We start from the raw sequence: 17,706 nt of genomic DNA, 5'->3' as shown, positions 1-17,706 counted from the left end.
CAAAGAGAAGGGGATTTGGATAGTGGAAACCTTCGTTAAGGCAAATTATTCAGACTTTTTCGAGGTGAAAATCTGCAGGCTCAACTATAAGAACGGCACGGTGACGCGAGCAGATAAAAGTTTTTTGTTTTTTTTTCTTACTTGGTTTAGAATCAAATAGAAAACTAGAGCTGTTTTGGTATCTAACACTCCAGGTGAGAAAAACTGAAGCTGTTGTGATTACACAGGCTGACAGTCAAGTGTAAGGCTGCAAACATTTTTGACCCTTGAATTTTTTTTGCAGTATCTTGTGTGGTAAAACCATACAATCTGTAATTTTTACATTTGATGGTTATTTTAAAAAAAGTAACAAGCCTGTGAAAAAAGATGGATCAATGGTCATATTTTCAGCCCAGAGCTGAGAGAGCAGCCATGGTCAAGTCAAATGGCATTAATTGATGAGAGCAAGCAACTCTAATGAAAAGATAAATGGAATATAAGAGGGTGAGAGACGTGATCATTGGTGTAACTGATGAATTTTAATTGGTGTAACCAATGTTTCTCATAAAGGATCTGATACTGTGCAAAAAAATTACTATGAATATGATTTTACTAATCTACTACACTGAAAATGATTTATTTTAAACCGACTGACCCAAAAATAGAGAAAACATGGAGGTCTATGTCACACTCACTGCACAGTACTACAAAACTCATCAAGTTACACTCCCTCTCGCCCACTACGCTCTGCTTGTGAAAGACGCCTAGTGCTCCCAGCCCAGCGCGGCTCCAAATCACTAGCCAGACTCTTCTCCTCTGTTGTGCTGAAATGGTGGTATGAATTACCTAACTCTAAACGATCCGCAGGGTCCCTTTCTACTTTTAAGAGATGTCTGAAAACTAATCTGTTTAGGGAACACTTAAGTTGACCCTTCTCCTCTTTGCCCTCAGGGGTAGAATGAGTCTGGTAAATTGTTGCAACAATTAATTATGGTTTGTTGGCTTGTTGGTTATTGAACCCCCCTCCCCCCCAAAAAAACAAAACAACAACAACAACAAAATAAAAACTTATACATAAGGACAGCACCTGCAGCCGAATAACTTGTAGAGGTAGAGTCTGCAGAATATTCCAAGAAAATAAAAAGTCAACTTATACAGGAATAACCTGCTCAACCATCACTTCTGGGCCTCTATACGTGCGTATCAGTGTCACCATCTGCCTCAAAGACATCAGCGTGCAAAATGGTCACTGTTGCATTAATGGATTAATTGGGGCTCACCCAATAAAGCAGATGCCTAGTAATTGGGCAGCTAAATGCTGTTTGATATGAAGTGTCTTGATGAATATTTTTTGTTGATGGTTGGTTACAAATAGAAGACAGAAATCAAGGGAAGGTTATGTCTTAATCCAACAAAGCTGACAAAAAATGATGTTTGCATCAGCGTTATGTGTATCTGAGTTAAGGATTTGTTGTTTGTAATAAAAGGCAAGTACATGAATGTGAGCCTCACCAATGTGGCACCAACTGAACAGTTACAACAAGTCAAATATTGCTTTCAGGCCCACATTTTAGAGACATGAAACTGCAAACCATGCTCTTTGACAAATACAGTCAAACAGGTCCTCTTCATCCTCTGAGAAAGACCCAATGAAGTTGAAAAACCTGGACAGGACCTGTTGATCCCTAATGTAAAAGAAAAATGTTCTGTCGCTTCTTCTTTTTTTAAACTGGCTGATTTGTTCAGTCCATAAATTCTAATGAACTATATACATATACTGCACAAACAATGCTGTTAATCCCATAGAAAGGCTCAGATAATTAGCTGCAGACTCAAACTACCACATCGCTCTCTGAGGCACACACAGGTCAGGACATAATGAATCAGTGCCACTGTATAAGAGCAGCTCCCACACTGTGAATGAGCCCACTGCGCAGCACCTCCACAAAGGGACCTACAGTATAGCAACGTAAAAACAAAAACACACACACACACACACATACGCAAACAGGCACGCACAGACGGGGAGAAATCCGACAAAGCAAAGGATGATGGTGATTATGACACATAGCTATGCCACCCACAGTGGTGCCTGTGCGAGGGCAGAGCACATCAAACTGAGCAAGTGTAACACATGCTCTGTGTCAGTCCTCCTCCCCTGCACTGGCATGTAATGTATGACACATAGCTGCACCACCTACAGGCCTGCTGTCTCCATGCCCAACTGATGATGATGAGGATGATGATGATGGGGGTGAGGGTGCAGGCCAAGGAAACAGATTCTGCCAGGCTTTGTCTGAAGGATCGTCTTTCCGAAGAGAGAGGGGGCAGAGAGTGTGTTGTTGAGAGAAGTTGTTTTGATGAAGATTAGAGCTGTTTGAAAACCTTCTTTTTCCTTCTGATTCCTCCTGAACTCAAAAAATTTCTTCAGATGTGAAAAAGGTGCAAGAATGTTTAAGCACGTTACCTTCTTTCTGTCAAAACCTATGACTGTATGTAATTGTGGACAATGCGCCACCGTATCCTTCCACTGTAAAAAAGTAGAGCCAGAAAGGATTTTTAACAAAATAATCTGAAGAATAATAATTACTGAAGTAAAACTGTGCCCATTTCAGAAAATTAAGAATCTCAATGTAAATGCTCATATACATGCTTTTTATGATTTCCTATATCATCTGTTTGGATTAGGATAGACTGCTCCTCAGAAAATAAGTGTGAATAAGAGGGTGTGAGATTTTTTTTTTTTTGAGCTAAGAGTGTTACAAATACCTTAAAACATTTTGTACATCTCATGTGTTGCGGTGGTTACATTCAAACATGAGTTAAACATGTGAACTCATGTTTGAAACAAATACCATGGTGTTATTAGGCAGAAGGGGCATCGGTGTACAGCTCAGGGCTATTTTCTGTAAGTGATGAGTGGCGGTACAGAATTGGTGGGGGTATTTCTGTGGCGAGCTGCCAAGCACCTTTAGGTGATCCGGTCTGAAGAGAGACTGAGTGACCCAGACTTAGCCCGGTGTGAGGATGACTAATTGTGGATGAAAGAGCGAGGGGAGGGGTGAGGCTGTTACTGGATCTGACCTCTTCAAGACATACAGTACATGCCTCAAACACACACACACACACACACACACACACACACACACACACACACACACACACACACACACACACACACACACACACACACACCAGGGAAAGATCTAGAAAGCTCTTCTATTTCTGGACTTGCTGTAGTACATGAATGACAGCAGGAAACATTAAAGTTTAACTTTGTCCTCTTATTTATATTCCATGCCTTAGACCTGTTTGTTTTTGCTTTGAATTCTTACAGTTTTTCAATTAATTTTCCCCAACAAGTAGCCAAGGTTGTGATTATCTCTTTCTATGTGATACTGACAAACAGAGCTCACCTTGAAGCTGACGAAAAAAAAATGTTATGACATTTGCGGCAAAGATTTAAGAAAGAAATCATTAATTTATGACTATCTGACCTTTACCCAGCAGTGGATTAGTCTTCAAATTCTGAAACGGTTCCAAAAATAAGAGACCACCTGATTTTGGTGAATCTATCACCTTCACTCAAACCCAATCATGGACACATTTTCTGTGAATAGAGCTTAAAAATTTAAGGAGTGAAAAGGTTTGCCCTTTCAGAGGAGGAAACTGGGACCTTCAGGCCTCATCGTCAGGTAAAAGTTTATCTTCTTCGTGTTTACTTATTGGTCTTTGGACTTTATTGATCTGGTGGCTAAAAGAGACAGAGGAAACTGGGAGGAGAGATATAAGCACCAAAAAGCAGGGGGCAGGAATTGAACCCTCAGCCAGTGCATCACAGGCTTTTTCTCTGTACATGGCAGCCATGCCAGGGCCTGATTTATATTGACTAGAACAGCACCCTGTTAAGCCAAACTTTTGCTTTAAAATGATTAACAAGTTTTTAGAAGCTAGGTTCACACAGTATTTCCATCATGACACCTGACAACTTTCAGTTTCGTCATGTCTCCAGACACCATCAGTGAAGTTACATCCAAGTGAAGTCAGTGAACTTGACCCATGAGTTTTATTTGTATATTTGCGTCCTTTTGCTTTGGTCTCCACCTACTCTGGAGTGGTGTTTTAGGCTCTGTAAGTTTTGAATGCAGGGCTGCGAAGTGGCGCGACAGTTAGCGCTCACATTGGTCACTTGAAATTGTCCGTAGGTGTGAGTGAATGGTTGTCTGTTTCTATGTGTCAGCCCTGCGATTCAGCCCGGGTGTACCCCGCTTCTCGCCCAATGACAGCTGGGATAGGCTCCAGCCACCTGCAAACCTGGACAGTGAATGCACCCTTGTTGTTTAAAACAGCATCTCCCTAACTTTGTTTGCTGTCTAACAGGTGAAGTTTGGTCAGTTTCAAGGCCATCTGTGCTGGAAACAAATATTGGTGACAGTGAACCCAAGAGGTCAAGTGAGCTGAAAGTTGGTGTAAAGTTTACGAGTTAAGTTGAACTAAAGGGTCAGGTCAAGTTTTTTATAATAGGGTATCTTTGTCTTTATTGAACAGCTGAAGGGAGACAGGGAACACACGGACAGGGAGTAGAGAGTGGGCGATGATATGCAGCAAAGGGTCACGGCCGAGAGTTGAACCAATGACTCCTGTTTTAAGGACTATAGCCTGTGAACACAGAGCGCGTGCCTAAACCACTAGGCCAGCAGTGCTCCACTTCATTGTAAATATGAAATTATTAATCCCAGCTGTGAAAGACATTGAAAAACAGCTGCCTGTTTTCACGTTATCTCCCAATGAACTGATGAGTAATTTCAGTTATTCATCTTTGATTTACAGCCACTCTTCCATGCACGCAGTGCTACTTTCTTGGCTTTAAAAGCAACAGTAATGTGAGAACAGGCCTTGACAACGTCCTGTCTTCTACTGAATACCTAGTAATTATAATTTAAAGATTGGCTGCCCCACATTAACACGAATAAAGCATAACTGAATTACTGCCATACAGAAAGAGGAAGAAAAGAGGAATGTAAAGTGCATTCATGGCATTGCAAGGACAGAGACAGATGAGTCGAGATTGACATTCAAATCAAAGGTAAGTGGGAAAAACAAGGGGCACGGCCGGGAGGAAGAGAGCGTGCTCTCAGGTCATCGAGGGGTACTGAGGAGTAAAGAGGGGAAGAAGAAGAAGCTCTGTTCTGTGCCAATAGGAAGAGTTTGTTCCTCAGTGAGATACAGGAGACAGTGTCAACACACACGCTGTGCTCAATATAGCTACTGTCACACGGCCAGGCATACCTCCTCTCCTTCCTCTATAGCCTGACACTTGCACCATCCTGAACAGCCCCCTCCTGCCTCACTCACGTTCTTCTATCTCCCCCTGACTCATCTGAGCAGGTTACATTCTTCCCTCTCTGTCCATCAATGTCATGTCCCTGGAGCTAAATTAACTGATCTCCCTTCCTTTGCTCTTCCTCCCCCTTGGCTCCCTGTATATATTACAAGCTTGACACCCAGCCAGACATTGGTTTAATATAACACACATTCTCTGTGCCTTCCACCCGCTCTCACATTACCCTCTCTTTCCAACTCCCACCAACCCGCTTTCATATGGGCACTGGCCTCTTGCTTTTTTCCATACTTTACCCACCGCAAAAGGAGCTTTTTGTTCTTGAATAGCTCCCTCATTGCCATGGTAATCCAACAGAAAGAGAGTGTGGTTTTTCTGTCTAGGGGCCTTGTGGATGAAAATAGTAAGTCATGATGGCTTTCTTGAAATTGCCCGGAATCAGAGAAATTAGTGGTTGCAAATTTTTGAGTTTACAAATGTGTGTATAAATGTCAAAGCTCATCAGCTTCAAGAAAAATCCCACAGTTGTCTTCCAGGTGGACTTTTATTTTCCATCTCCCACTTCCCATCGATCCCCCTCTTCTTCTGTCTTACTTGTCCTCCAACGTCAGCCTCTGCTCTCCCCTTTCCATCCCTTCGTCGCCACCTTGCCACTCGCTGTGGTAATCCCATTACTCATGTGCGAATACCAGCTGGGGAAGAGAGGGAGGGAGGGGAAGGAGAGGAGGGGAGGGGAGGGGTGGGAGGATCTGGACAGAGGATAACTGTGTAGAGGCTCTGGGTCTGAACTAGACGGTTGGTCACTCAAGACTTTTGTTTTAAATTCTGGCCTAAAGTAGAACAGAAAACATTTGTGATCTTTGCAAATTGTTAAATTTATGATTGTATAATTACGACCATTTTTAGACCCCATTATGGCCCCAGAGGTGCAAGGAGAGATTAAAGGAGGTCTCAACTCATCTGTTGGTCACTCTAGACATTCTTTTTTCAACCTCAAATCTGGAAAGGAGGAGATGTATAGTTACAAATCACCAAATCATTACAAGTAACACTTTGTTATGACCCTGTTCGACAAAAGGTGGGGGAGATATAGAGATAACTTAGGTCACAGCTTGGACACTTGAGATATTTTATTTTCAGAGATGACAGCAAGTTTTAGATTGGAATGTTAAATCATTTTGCTGTGAACTGAGAAAAATCAGATTTGGACCCCGTCAACCCGAACTGGTCAAAGGAGGGAGAGGAATGTGAGTGGAACTGTGGCTATGACTTCGTGATCAACTAGATTATTTGACATTTTTTAACCCCTTGTCTGTGGTAGAGAAGGAAATATTGATTGGCATGCAAATTATGTCACTGTGAACAAAACAAGTAAAATTTTAGACCCTGTTTTGACCCTGCTTTTAAAAAGGAGGGTGAGAAAAGAATGAGAGAGGGAGATCTGGCTGTGTCCCCTGACGGTTGGACTGGCAAGCTTGAAAATAAACAAGTTCTTTGATGACAAAGAACCCATTGACTCTTGTCTTCCTTCTCTCTCTCCTTCTTTCCTCCTCTTTTTCTCTCCTTTCTATCCCACTCCTTATTCTCTACAGCTTAGCCCTCTTTTCCTCTTTCCCTCACTCTGTCCTTTTTTGCTCTTGCCGTTTCAAAAGGGTGAGGCAGGAGGGTGAGTGTACTGTGCTTATGTGTGTGTGTGTATATTTGTGTGTGTGGGTGAGGGGGATGCAGGGGGAAGGCATTAACCGCCACCCTGCTGCACTTGTTGTCCCCTCAGCTGCCGGCTTTTTCTTTCATCCGGGGCTGCTCTCACCCTGCGAGCTTTTTAAGTCTAGCGACCCATCTTCCTTTCTCCTTTCACCGTCACACAAGAAGTTAAACCTTTTTCTCCTCAGTCAAGGTTCTCCACATGAAGAATCAAAGCTGAACAAGGGTTTAACTTTGTGGGCACTTCATGCAAAACTGTCTGAAGTTGATTATGTAAAATCACTTGCTGGAAATCAAGTCAAAGATAATTGCAGCACTTACAAAGACGAAGCAAAGAAAGAAAAGAAGGAGAGGGTTAAGAAAAAAAGAGTGTGTGAGTGTGCATATGCATATTTGTGTGTTTGTGTGTGTACATGAGTGTGTTCCTTCACGTCACTAAGGGTATGAATCATCACATGCCCTATGTACATATTACACCTCTGTTGGTTGTTTAACGCCCCGTCCAGGAATTATAATCCTGCCTGGCTTCCACTGGTTGCCCAAATCAGGTTCTGCATGAACATGCATTCTTTCTGTCTTTATGTGTGTGTGCGTGTCTATGTGTGTATATACACTGCCTGTGGTGGCACTGGTAAGTGGGCTACCACACCCATTGTCCACGGTAATTACACTGACCCGAGCCATCTGTGTTTAGAGGCACAGAGCAGAAGAAACTGGTGTGTGTGTGTGTATCAGTGCTGATTGGGTTGTAAGCTATGCAGCTGCAACCACTGAAATCCATTGAAAACTTTGTTGATCCACTGCAAACTAACCTGCATAAAAGTTGTAATTTGCAGTCACAATCATCAGTCGCGTTGCCTGTTTTTTATTTGAGTTGCCACTTGTATGAAAAGAGGAAAAGATGGGGGGTGGGTCAGGATCTCAATCTCCAGGGAAGATATCTGGGGATGCTCACACCCTCACCCACCCGACAGCGTGCATTCACATACACACAAACACTCCAGTGACAAAATCTCCGCTCTCCCTTTCATTCTCCCTGTCTTTCTCTGCGAGCGTCTGTCTGTCACTCTGATTAGAGACGGACAGAGTCACATAAAGCTCGGAGGGGATGAAAAAAGGCGGGATGGGAGATAGAGGGAGTTACGGATGATGTGGAACCAATAGGACAAGGCTCCTCTGTGATACACTTTGTTTGTCAAACACATCATCAAGTTCACTAGCCAAAGTTCCAGCCTGGTCTGATTTAATGCTTGAAAACATGTGATAATTTGAAGTCGTAAAAGTGGAGAAATGCACAGACGGGTAGCTCAGCTTTCTCAACACTCACATACTAATCCATGCTAAATACTTTACTTATTATAACTGAATGTCTCACGACACATTTGCCTGTCGTGATGAGAACTTCTGGACTGACAAGTCCTCCTTCATCCTTTTCAGAGTCATCAAATGTGAGTGAGCTGAAAAAGTTGCGAAAAACACACCATCAACAACAGGGATTCAATTGTTGATAAAACATTGTGTGGCTTTTTTTTTTATGTCAGAGTAAGATCTCAAATATAAATGTATAACGTAACTGTATCAACATGTAAAAATTATGTAAAACTGTTCATTAACTTAACTCCATAACATAACATACCATAACATAAAGGTACAGACTAAATAACAAGACCTATAATAAATGGTTAATGTTCTGGCAGGGAGTGCAGATGGTCTGCCCAAATACCTGATGTACAGCAGGGTCCAATATCTACTGCATTCCCTCCTCACTCATGGTAGCAATAACTGTTAGGTTACAATTCGCAAAGGCACTCTGGGTATGCATTGAAAGCTGTAGCTTTACTATAACAGCTGGAAGAGGCTAAGGTGTGCAGAAAATTAGGGAGTAATGTGCAGCAGCAGACCCCTGGTGGTGATCATCAGCTGTAAAAAGTATAACATTGTAATTGGGAGTATTTGACCATTGGAACCATAGGCAAGTGTTGATAAGAAACATTTATTTTAAAGGTAGGGTCTGCAGGAATTTTTGTTAGTTGTCAGTAAACACAACTTTCAAACTAGGTTCCTCTTTGGGTCAGTGTCAGCAGAAGCGCACACTAACTGCCTCTTACCAAAGCTATGTGAACACATTCACTAGCCCAACAACCACCTGCAGCATTGCATTTCTATGTGGAAGACACTCAAGAGTCATGCACCTAACTTACCATGTTAGCACAAGCTATTCACTGGGTAATTTGACACATACCTGGTCAGCAGAAGGCCAACTTGCGTCACTCTTCGTTCAGTGCTGCTCTCCAAGTGCCCCAAAGCAAGTGACAGTCAAGCGAGGTTTCATCCTCATTTAGTAAAAAGCATTTTGTTGCACTTTGGTTGTGTTTTTCTTCCTCCGTGCTATGCCCACTATCATGGCTGCTCAGGATAGTGTCTCCACTCGCAGCTATCATCAACATGCAAAGTGTCTTGCGCACTGGGCATCAACATACAGGCAGAGGAGGGGGTTAAGGGCAGACACAGACACTGACACACATATAGAGGCGCATAGGAAACAGTACAGTAGTAAGCTTTACTATAAAACCTCACATTTTATTTTTTAGGAAAATCCTGCATATCTTAAGAATATAAAAAAAGAGATAACAGTTGTACAATGCTAGAAACCACAGCTTTTAAAAGCAAAATTGAATGTTTTTTAAGTCACTTATTATGAGTCACAAAAATTTAATTCACTCAAATGAAATTCATAGTATATGAAATACATTCACTTTCAACTGAAAAAAACAACTCCCTAAATCATTTCCACAATGCACCTCTGTAACAGTCAAAAAACGCGATGATGTAGGCGTTTTCAATCTCACCCCTTACTCTCACCTTTATTGTCAAGTCGACGTGTATTTCTGGTTTGTTTGGACAAAGTTTTTCAAGTTGAAATATATTTTGTATTTGAGACAACACTAACTTATAGTTAGGTGTTATCACAACAACTTAAGTGATCTTTTGTCATTTTGACAGCATAATATGGTAGAAGAATAAATATGTAAAATTGCGTTTTACAGTGCATTGCTTGTACTGTCCTCTGGTGTCCTCCTCACTAACACTCCACCGGGGTTCAAGTTGAAATGGCTAAGAACAGGATTTGTGTTTCACACATGAAAAGCCATACAGGGTGAAGAATGAAGGGAGCTATTTATAGACTGCACTGTGGTGAAAACAACGAAAGCAGGCTCTGAGCGCAGTTATTTTTCGAGTTTTCAAAATGTGGAAATGTAGTGTAATACTTTATACATGAATGGTAACAGTGCTAATCCATTAAGTCTAAAACATTTTATCACACAGGATGGCACCGTTTTGGGAAACCAAAAGATTATCACAGGAGCTGTAATCAATATCCTGGTTCCCAGCCTACAGTGTAAATCCAAAACATTAGATTTAAAAAACAAAACAAACATGCTCCTGATTTTTCTAATACTTTTATCCAAAAATGTGTATCAATTTTCTCTTTTACAATGTGCCATGCATCTTTTCCTTTTATATATTTCAGATATGTAACAGCTTGACCAGACATCAAACGTGAAACATGGCTTCATTCTCATATATTTTTATCATAATCATAATAAACATCATGTAAAAAGATTCTCAAAAAGTACAAATTCTGTTGATTTTTTGATTAGGGGAGAGAACCTTGGACATAAAAGCAACTGTACCAAAAAGTTCAGGTGTTTAAGTTATGTGTCCATCATCCTGGAACTAATGAAGACCTGAAGAGACAAAGTGTGTGATGAGCATGAGGGCAGGCAGAAGATGGAGGTGTGGAGAGGTGGCAGAGGATGGAGTGGGAGGAAGAACAAAAGAGGTGTGAGTGTGAGGGAGAAAATGAGGGTGGACGGACGTATGGATGAATGAGTGGTGAGAGATGATGGCATTGCAGGAGAAGCAAAAAGTATGAAGTCGGGGTGGGGGTGGGGGTGGTGGGGTTCAGAAGAAAGCAGCCTGAGTGAGGTAGGAGAAGGAAGAGGAGAAAGGCATGGGCGGGAGAGATGGAAGGTATCAAGTGCAGCACTGTGTTTATCAGTGTGCAGAATGTACTGTGCCGTAGATCTGTCTGTAAATGTCATCTCCTGTGCTTAACTCACAAAAGAGTGTATTCACCAAAGTCACACACACACACACACACACCTGCAAACGTAGAGTTAGTACACGCATAAATATCAAAAGAGGAGAAGCCATTTGTCCACCCCACACTTGATCGCTAAATCATGCCTCTTGTCCTCTCTTCGGTTTCTTCTCTCTCATCACTCTCTGTGGGTGAAGAGGCAGGGGAGCTGGAGAGCCCTTCACCTCTACCAGAAATACAGACTTTGGAAAATAGAAAAATGGTAGAAATGTGGTGTATGCATGCCAGGAAGAATGGTAACATATGAGAGACATAGAAAAAAAAACAGAGAGATATAGAAAAAAATGGAGACAGAGAAAAAAAGGGCACCCACTTTGTGAACAGCTGACTGACCTTACTGACACTATCATACCAGGGCCGTTTACCTCACATCTCTCTCAGGTTATTATAAAGCTGTTAAGTTGGGCTACAGTAGTAAAGATTGTAGATCAGACGAATGTAAGGAACTGGACCATGGTTTATATTTAACAACTTCTGCATTGATCAGGAACAGAGAGACAGCAGGTATTAGGCTGTAGTTAATGAGGGGGGGAAACACATCAAATGACTCTGGATCTGGTAATCAGAGAAAAGCTAATGTTAGTACTCAGGAAGTTGACATAAAGCAGACATGATCAAAAATGTGAGAACAACAATTAGTCGAATTTAAAGTGATCCAAAGTCTTTGGTTTCAAATGTCTGGTTGATGCTCAGGTGATTGTCAGAGTCAATGTTCCATCTGTGGTCTTGAACTGAAACTTGATTGAATTTCCACAGAATAACCAGAGCAACAGGTGTTTTGGTTTAAAAAATGACCCTGTTAGCTTGACCTTTGCAGTTGCATGTGTCAGTGGTTATTGTGGTTTTTAAAAGCTGTTAAATATGAAAAAAGGCCCTTCCAGTGCACCCTATTTTCTTTTTTTTTTCTTTTTTGTTTATTGCAGAGTCAAAATGTGCTCAACATATACACTGATCTATTTAACAGCATTTTTAAAGCCTCAGTTAATCCTGTTTTATTGCAAGTGAATCAATCACAGCCTAAATTCGAAACCCATTTTGTTTTGTGAATATCTCATGATATAGTTGGATTAAGTCCAGGTTGTGATTCAATTACAAAAGCAAGACAACTGGGACTTAATACGGACAATAAAGTCAAAAGTGAAAGCTAAAGGGTAAGGTTAAGGCCATCAGAAATCATGCTCACATTATTAGCATAACAAATTAATAACTATGCTTTCCATCAAACCAAAAACACGAAATAATTTTCACCCTGATAGGTATGCACAGTTCACTGTAAATACCCCGGAGCTTGGCATGCCATTTTTCTCCAATAAACAAGTTGTGCCGAGGCATCATTTCCTAGCTTATTGTAATTTCAGGTACAGAAAAATTAAAAACAATCATTGGACTTGCTGTTGTCTGATTTAACCAACCAAATATATTCTTTGACCTTTGTAAAGGGCTCTGTGTACTTTCAGATTTTTACTACTTTTAATTTTTTTGTAAAGTTGTCTAAAATTATACAACTTTCACATGCACGTACTATTATTATTGCAATTCCCACCATGAGCAGGACATCGGGAGAAAGTGACCTCCAGGAGAGTCAGTTAGGTTGTGTGTGGGAAAAACCAGAGCAGATCTTGTCCAAGTATTTCCTTGCTTTAAAGAAGAAGACGACAGGATAACTGTTTCCTGAATGTGAAGGTTCAACACACAGTCTGGATGCTCCTTTTGGTCCATTTTCTTATCAGGCAGAGCAGAGTGGGTTTCCTGATTCTCTAAGAGAATAGCCAGCCAAGAGGGGAGAAATCCTGTTTGTAAATCACACTACAGGGACATTGCTGCTGTCAGGGGATTTGTTTACTTTGTTTTACTACCCTTGTCTTATCCTGTTGACAAGGCAGGGCAGTGGTGTGTGTCACTGATGTAACAACACGGTCAAGAAACACACAAAAACACACATAAAAGCCTGCATCCTTCGTGCAGGTGCCAGTGTAAATGAAAGCAAGGGAGGAGATGCACATCATCTCCCATGTATGACGCCTCACCCACTCTTACGCACTTATCGATAACACATGAAGGCTTCATTCAAGTGGCACGTGAGGAAACAGAAGGTCAGCGTGTTCATGATGACAGGAAACAAGTCTAGGCATGACCGTACTCCTTACAGTGAAACAGGCCAGGCTGAAAATCTGTTCAAGAGATCTGAGTGTTGTGGATGAAATGACCGGATGTATCTTTGCTTGCATTGTATTCATACATCATTTGCTAATGCACTCTCTGAGTCTGTGTATGTGTGTGTTTGTCAACTGGGTGAAGGTCAGATACAGTTGGCTGCATCTTTAAAAACAGGGAATGGGTGTTAGTTCTACATGACAACAGAACAGGATGCAGGTTCATGTACAGATTAACCACAAGACTTTTGTTTTTTTGAGAAAAAAGTTATTGTTTCTTGGCCTTTCACACAAGAACATGATAGGTAATGCCTTTTAATTTCAGCTAACAAATTTGTTATGCTAGTATGCTAACATCATGCTGTTCAGCCTGTGGATGACCACTATTAAAAAATAAAAGCAAAATTTGTTTAAGGGGATTTTGAATACATTACACAGTAAGAATTTTTTATCTTGTTTGTTCACCATATTGGCTGGGATATATTTAAATAAAGTGTTAAAAAAATTCTCTCCAGGCTACTTCCATTGGTGAACTTTGGAAATTTAATATCAGCATTGTCACTCCTGGAATGGACATTTAGTTAAATGTATCTTGAGACAACTGAACAGCCTAACTGTCCTGCATGGCTCTAAACTCTTGCTTTTGTATATCAAACACAGACAAATATTATATTTCTAAAATATATTTGCTGATAGGCACATCAAAAATGTGTTATCTTCATTCATACTTTATATTTATTTATCTATTTTTCAGAACAATTCTTACAAATGGCCAACTGTAGGAAAAAAAATCTTAAGTGTGTAAAATCCTTTATCCATCACTTATAACTAAGAATATTTGCACAAGTTTGTTTAAACAGTCAAAATGCAAAAATCAGATTGCAACTGCAACTTAAATGCACATTTAGGTCTTAATTTGGTCATTACATGCTTAGGTTTTCAATTTTATCATCAGACTTGTTTTCTAAGTAATATCAGACATATTTATGTGGTGTACAAAAATTAGGGTGAGCACAGGGAAACTGTCCAGCACACACTTAAAAGAACCATTTAAAGGGTTAAACCAAATTCAAACATACTCTCCACTGGTAAGTCCTAGTGCTGATGACATTGATGTTTAACTTTTTTTTTTTTTGATAGAAACACCACAGTTCGTTAAGCAGCACGTTCAGCAGAGAAATGTCAAACAGTCTGCTGTGTCAGGAAGGTGGCTGAATTTCTAACAGTACGCACTAACAATGAGAGTGAGTTTCCTGTTTTCACTGTTAATCACATACTGACGCTTACAGATTTAATTCGCCAAATTGAAAAGTGTAATTATCCTGATATGAAAGGGCCTAATTACAACCAATAACCTCTGATTGACGTAAATGGTCACGGTGCACCGAGACGATCTCGCGCCTCTCTCGAATCGTGGGACTCGGATGTGACGTCACTACGGCAGCGCGCTTTGACGGTCTCCACGGCAACGCCGCGTGCTGCAGTGACGCCAGCCCAGTCGCTGGCTCGTGGTGAGTGGGCGTGACTCGCCACGTTAGCCCCCCCTTCTCCTCCGTCAGTGTGGGCGGGCCCCGCTCAGAAGAGAGCGAGCGAAACACGACACCCCGAGGACGAAGAGAGGCACGGGGGGAGGAGAGACTCGCACTGAATGGTGTGAGAGTGAGTGGAAGACTTGAAAAAGTCTGGAAAGAAAGAGAGCTTCCTCTCTAACGTTTATTTCTGTCCAAGAAGTAACAAAGCTTTGCGGTGGAGAGATGTCTAACAGCGACGAAGATGCGGTTGAGATGGAGTAAACAGCCACTGAACAGATAGCGAAAGAAGTTGTTAAAAGAGAAAGAAAGGCTGTTGGGCTGTCTCGAGACGGGAGGCTTGACCGTTTTCCGCTGCAACTTTTAACTAATTTTAACGCTGCTTACCACGGGGACGAACGCGAGAACCGACAAGAAGTCTTGGCTGCTCACTTCGCTGGGAAGTGGACCATTCGGTCGGTTGCTCGGTTGGCAGAGAGCCGGGGAAGCGGAGCGCGGCGGCGGCAGCGGCGCGAGTGAAGAGCCGCTGAAGTTGCTGCTTGAAAAGTTTGCCGTGTATCCTCACCTAGTTTTCCAGTTTAGGGGAAGAAGGGGCCGAGAGACCGACTTTCCTTTTCCAGAAGCAACTTTGTGGGATTCGTCCTGCTCAGTGAACTTCAGCTGCTAGCCCGGTAGCCGAAGCAGAAACAATGAAAACACCTGGAGATTCTGGTAAGTTTGCCTGGCGCCTGCTCTGATTTTTCATTCTATTTGTTTACTTTCCGTTGTCTGTAGCTTACTTTGTGAGTGCACTTCTGAGTGATGAACCGGCCATATAGCTACCAGTCTGCGCCCCACCAGAAAACCTGTTGATTTACTCACATCAGGGTTAGTGCATGATTCATTGTATTGTCGCTAGAAAGTCCTCTCGAAATCTGGTGCAGGATTAGTACTGTACTCCGGTTCAAGAGGAAGTGGTTTAACTACTGTACGGTTGTTACAGCGACATCCTTTTTGTCACCCTGACAACCTAATTTCACCACCCCGCACCTTTGAAAGGTATCACTAAAAGTCCTGCAAACACTAGGAAGAGTGTGAGAAAGAGATGTAGACGTGTTGATAAGTTGCCTCAGGACTCTCTCCTTTCTTCTGCTGGTGTTGTGGTGATTGGATCTGGCTACACGTACACAGGGCACGCTGATATTAACCCAGTAACTGAGCATACAATTGTCAGGTACTTGGCTTGTCAGCATAATGAAGTGAGAGCAGAGGTGGAGGGGTGAGGGGGATTTCCAGTAGTCAGCTGAGGTCTCTGCGTGTGTCATTTTGTCTAATTCCTAAAATGCTTGCATAAGTTTGTTCTTGCTCCCTTCACTGGAAGCCAATTTTTTTTCTTCAAAGGAGGAAGTGGAAGTGTGGTCATAAGTGCTAGCTACTCACTTTATTTGTGGGCAATGATATGCCTTGCTTTTAAGTGACAGAACAAGATCAGTTTAGTGTAATCTGATGAAATAATCAAGCAGAACTCGAGCAGCCAGGAGATAACATCTGACAGAATGCAACACTCATTTGCTGCCTATTTCCTTTTGTGCGAAACAAAGTATACATATTTAATAAGTTGTTTTACCTGCGGGAACATTGTGATGACTTCCTAAGTAGTTACCGGTAAGCATTTGGCACACGGCTGTGAATGTGTGTGTAACTGACAAACTTTGCAAGATCCTTTTCCACATGGGACATTCCCCTCCCCTCCCCCAGCCTGTCCCCTCCTGACTCCTGCTGCACCCAGCCTCAGCCCCTCAGCCCTCCACATTCCTGCACACACACCCCCTCTCCCTGCAGCAGCCCTGAGGAGGCTACCATGACATCACACCACATCCCACCACAAATAGCCCTTTTATTACAAGGAACTCAGTGTTTGTGTGGCAGCAGATAGCTTAAGTCCTTCTGGGAAGGTACTAAAAATTGATCGTACTCAGGTTATTGGATCGGTGTATGCAGTAAGTGTGTGTGTGAGTGTGTGTTTAGGCTGACTGTGTTCTTCAAGGCAAAGAACATTGTGTGGTACGTGTGAAGTCGTGTGCTGCCGTTCCTGTGGGACTGGAGTGGCTTCTTACTATTATTTCAATCCTGAATTTTTGAATCATGATTAAGTCTTTAAAAAGTTGCGCTCAAAGTCAGGTCATTGCAGCTTGATCTCAGCTGGTTTCCGTTAAAGAAGGGGAAAAGTTAGAGACCACTAAAACATCCAGTGCACTGTCATGCAAGGGATTAAAAACCTGCAACTTTTTTGGCACAAGAAGTCAACGCCAGCTTCTGTCGCATAGGTCCTGCACGCATATCGAACACAAAAATTAAGATTTGATGATTGCTAAAAGTTAAAATAATCTGACTGCTTTTATTATGATCAACGGCAAGTGCTGGCAAACAATCACCTGTTTTTTTTGAATGCCCATAATTTACTTATTCATGGACCCCCTAAAATAATATTTTAATTCATAGATAATAACACTCTTGTTACAAAAGCAAGTTTTTTTTCACTTATCTGATAAATTAAAAGCTATTTCGTTCAATAGATTGTGATAATTTTTTCATGGTTTTGGTAAGCAGGAGTTTGATATTTTTAGGAACAAAGGCGCTGTTGTTTTTGTTGTTTTATCCGACTGTGTTTACGTTCACTTTTTAAAAAAAATTTTGAGTCAAAGGATTGCTTTATAAGTTGTGCTAAATATTGCTGTAGTATCATAAGCCTCTGGTAATTCCAGCTATCATTTTCTCATCATTTCAGCTCTAATTATTTCAAATGCTGAAAGCTAACTGCCTTGTGATTACGTAAAGCCGTGAATCATCAAGTAG

At 41.6% G+C, this 17,706-nt stretch overlaps 1 protein-coding gene across 1 annotated transcript in view; it reads left to right on the top strand.

The window, feature by feature from the left end:
* Window positions 1–14,927: 14,927 nt before the first annotated feature.
* Window positions 14,928–17,706, top strand: part of erfl3 (Ets2 repressor factor like 3) — a 59,248-nt gene continuing 56,469 nt past the window's right edge. The window contains exon 1 of the mRNA XM_074683641.1: window positions 14,928–15,582. Within this exon, the coding sequence (XP_074539742.1) occupies window positions 15,561–15,582 (22 nt within the window). The 5' untranslated portion in view covers window positions 14,928–15,560. The remainder of the gene's footprint in view (window positions 15,583–17,706) is intronic.

Source organism: Halichoeres trimaculatus, unplaced genomic scaffold (genome assembly GCF_033239565.1).
Source record: "Halichoeres trimaculatus isolate MK-OKI-2021-1 unplaced genomic scaffold, fHalTri1.1 fHalTri1_scaffold_12, whole genome shotgun sequence".
Classification (NCBI taxonomy): Eukaryota; Metazoa; Chordata; class Actinopteri; order Labriformes; family Labridae; genus Halichoeres; species Halichoeres trimaculatus.
Note: the sequence above shows the minus strand (reverse complement) of the source record. Positions and strands in the feature narration are given on the sequence as shown.